Consider the following 2,500-nt stretch of genomic DNA (forward strand, 5'->3'; position numbering starts at 1 on the left):
AGAACTTGTGTCATGTGACTGACAGGGAGAGAAGGGAGACCCAGGGCTGATGGGAATGCCAGGAATGAGAGGATCTCCTGGGCCAAAGGCAGGTGGCACATGACAAATTTACCCCACACACATTTACCCCACACACATTTACCCCACACACATTTACCCCACACATTACACATTACACATTTACCCCACACACATTTACCCCACACATGACACATTACACATTACACATTTACCCCACACATTACACATTACACATTTACCCCACACACATTTACCCCACACACATTTACCCCACACACATTTACCCCACACATTACACATTACACATTTACCCCACACACATTTACCCCACACATGACACATTTACACCACACATTACACATTACACATTTACTCCACACACATTTACCCCACACACATTTACCTCACACACATTTACCCCACACATTACACATTACACATTTACCCCACACATTACACATTACACATTTACCCCACACACATTTACCCCACACACATTTACCCCACACATGACACATTTACCCCACACACATTTACCCCACACACATTTACCCCACACATTACACATTTACACATTACACATTTACCCCACACACATTTACCCCACACATTACACATTTACCCCACACATTACACATTTACCCCACACATTACACATTTACCCCACACACATTTACCCCACACATTACACATTTACCCCACACACATTTACCCCACACATTACACATTTACCCCACACATGACACATTTACACCACACACTTTTACCCCACACACATTTACCCCACACATTACACATTTACACCACACATTACACATTACACATTACACATTTACACCACACATTACACATTACACATTACACATTTACCCCACACACATTTACCCCACACACATTTACCCCACACATTACACATTTACACATTACACATTTACCCCACACACATTTACCCCACACATTACACATTTACCCCACACATTACACATTTACCCCACACACATTTACCCCACACACATTTACCCCACACATTACACATTTACCCCACACACATTTACCCCACACATTACACATTTACACCACACATTACACATTACACATTACACATTTACCCCACACATGACACATTTACCCCACACACATTTACACCACACACATTTACCCCACATACATTTACCCCACACACATTTACCCCACACACATTTACCCCACACATGACACATTTACACCACACACATTTACCCCACACATTACACATTACACATTACACATTTACCCCACACATGACACATTTACCCCACACACATTTACCCCACACATTTACCCCACACATTACACATTACACATTACACATTTACCCCACACATGACACATTTACCCCACACACATTTACCCCACACATTTACCCTACACATTACACATTACACATTTACCCCACACATGACACATTTACACCACACACATTTACCCCACACACATTTACCCCACACACATTTACCCCACACACATTTACCCCACACATTATACATGACACATTTACCCCACACATGACACATTTACACCACACATGACACATTTACACCACACATTACACATTACACATTTACCCCACACATTACACATGACACATTTACCCCACACATGACACATTTACCCCACACATGACACATTTACACCACACATTACACATTACACATTTACCCCACACATTACACGTTACACATTACATATTTACCCCACACATTACACATTACACATTTACCCCACACATTACACATTTACCCCACACATTACACATTACACATTACACATTTACCCCACACATTACACATTACACATTACACATTTACCCCACACATTACACATTTACACCACACACATTTACCCCACACATTACACATTACACATTTACACATTTACCCCACACATCACACATTACACATTACACATTACACATTTACCCACACATTACACATTACACATTTACCCCACACATTACACATTTACCCACACATTACACATTACACATTACACATTTACACATTTACACCACACACATTACACATTACACATTTACCCCACACACACTACACATTACACATTTACCCACACATTTACACATTACACATTTACACATTACACATTTACCCCACACATTTACACATTACACATTTACACATTACACATTACACATTTACACATTACACATTTACACATTACACATTACACATTTACACATTACACATTACACATTACACATTACACATTACACATTTACACCCAATCAGTGCTTTTTCTGCACCAACATGAGCGACACTTATTTATTGGGAATGCCTGGTGTGTTTCTCTTTAGGGTTTACCAGGATACAAAGGAGAGAAGGTGAGTCTGATACACATGCACACACACGCACCAACACACAGGCACAAACACACATGCACACGCAAACACTTACACACAGGCACAAACACACATGCACACACA

At 40.4% G+C, this 2,500-nt stretch overlaps 1 protein-coding gene across 1 annotated transcript in view; it reads left to right on the plus strand.

Moving 5' to 3' along the window:
- Positions 1–2,500, plus strand: part of LOC115825772 (acetylcholinesterase collagenic tail peptide) — a 17,279-nt gene that overhangs the window by 3,736 nt on the left and 11,043 nt on the right. The window contains exons 7-8 of the mRNA XM_030789578.1: positions 26–88; positions 2,372–2,398. Of these exons, the coding sequence (XP_030645438.1) occupies positions 26–88; positions 2,372–2,398 (90 nt within the window). The remainder of the gene's footprint in view (positions 1–25; positions 89–2,371; positions 2,399–2,500) is intronic.

Source organism: Chanos chanos, chromosome 12 (assembly GCF_902362185.1).
Source record: "Chanos chanos chromosome 12, fChaCha1.1, whole genome shotgun sequence".
In the NCBI taxonomy this organism is placed as follows: domain Eukaryota; kingdom Metazoa; phylum Chordata; class Actinopteri; order Gonorynchiformes; family Chanidae; genus Chanos; species Chanos chanos.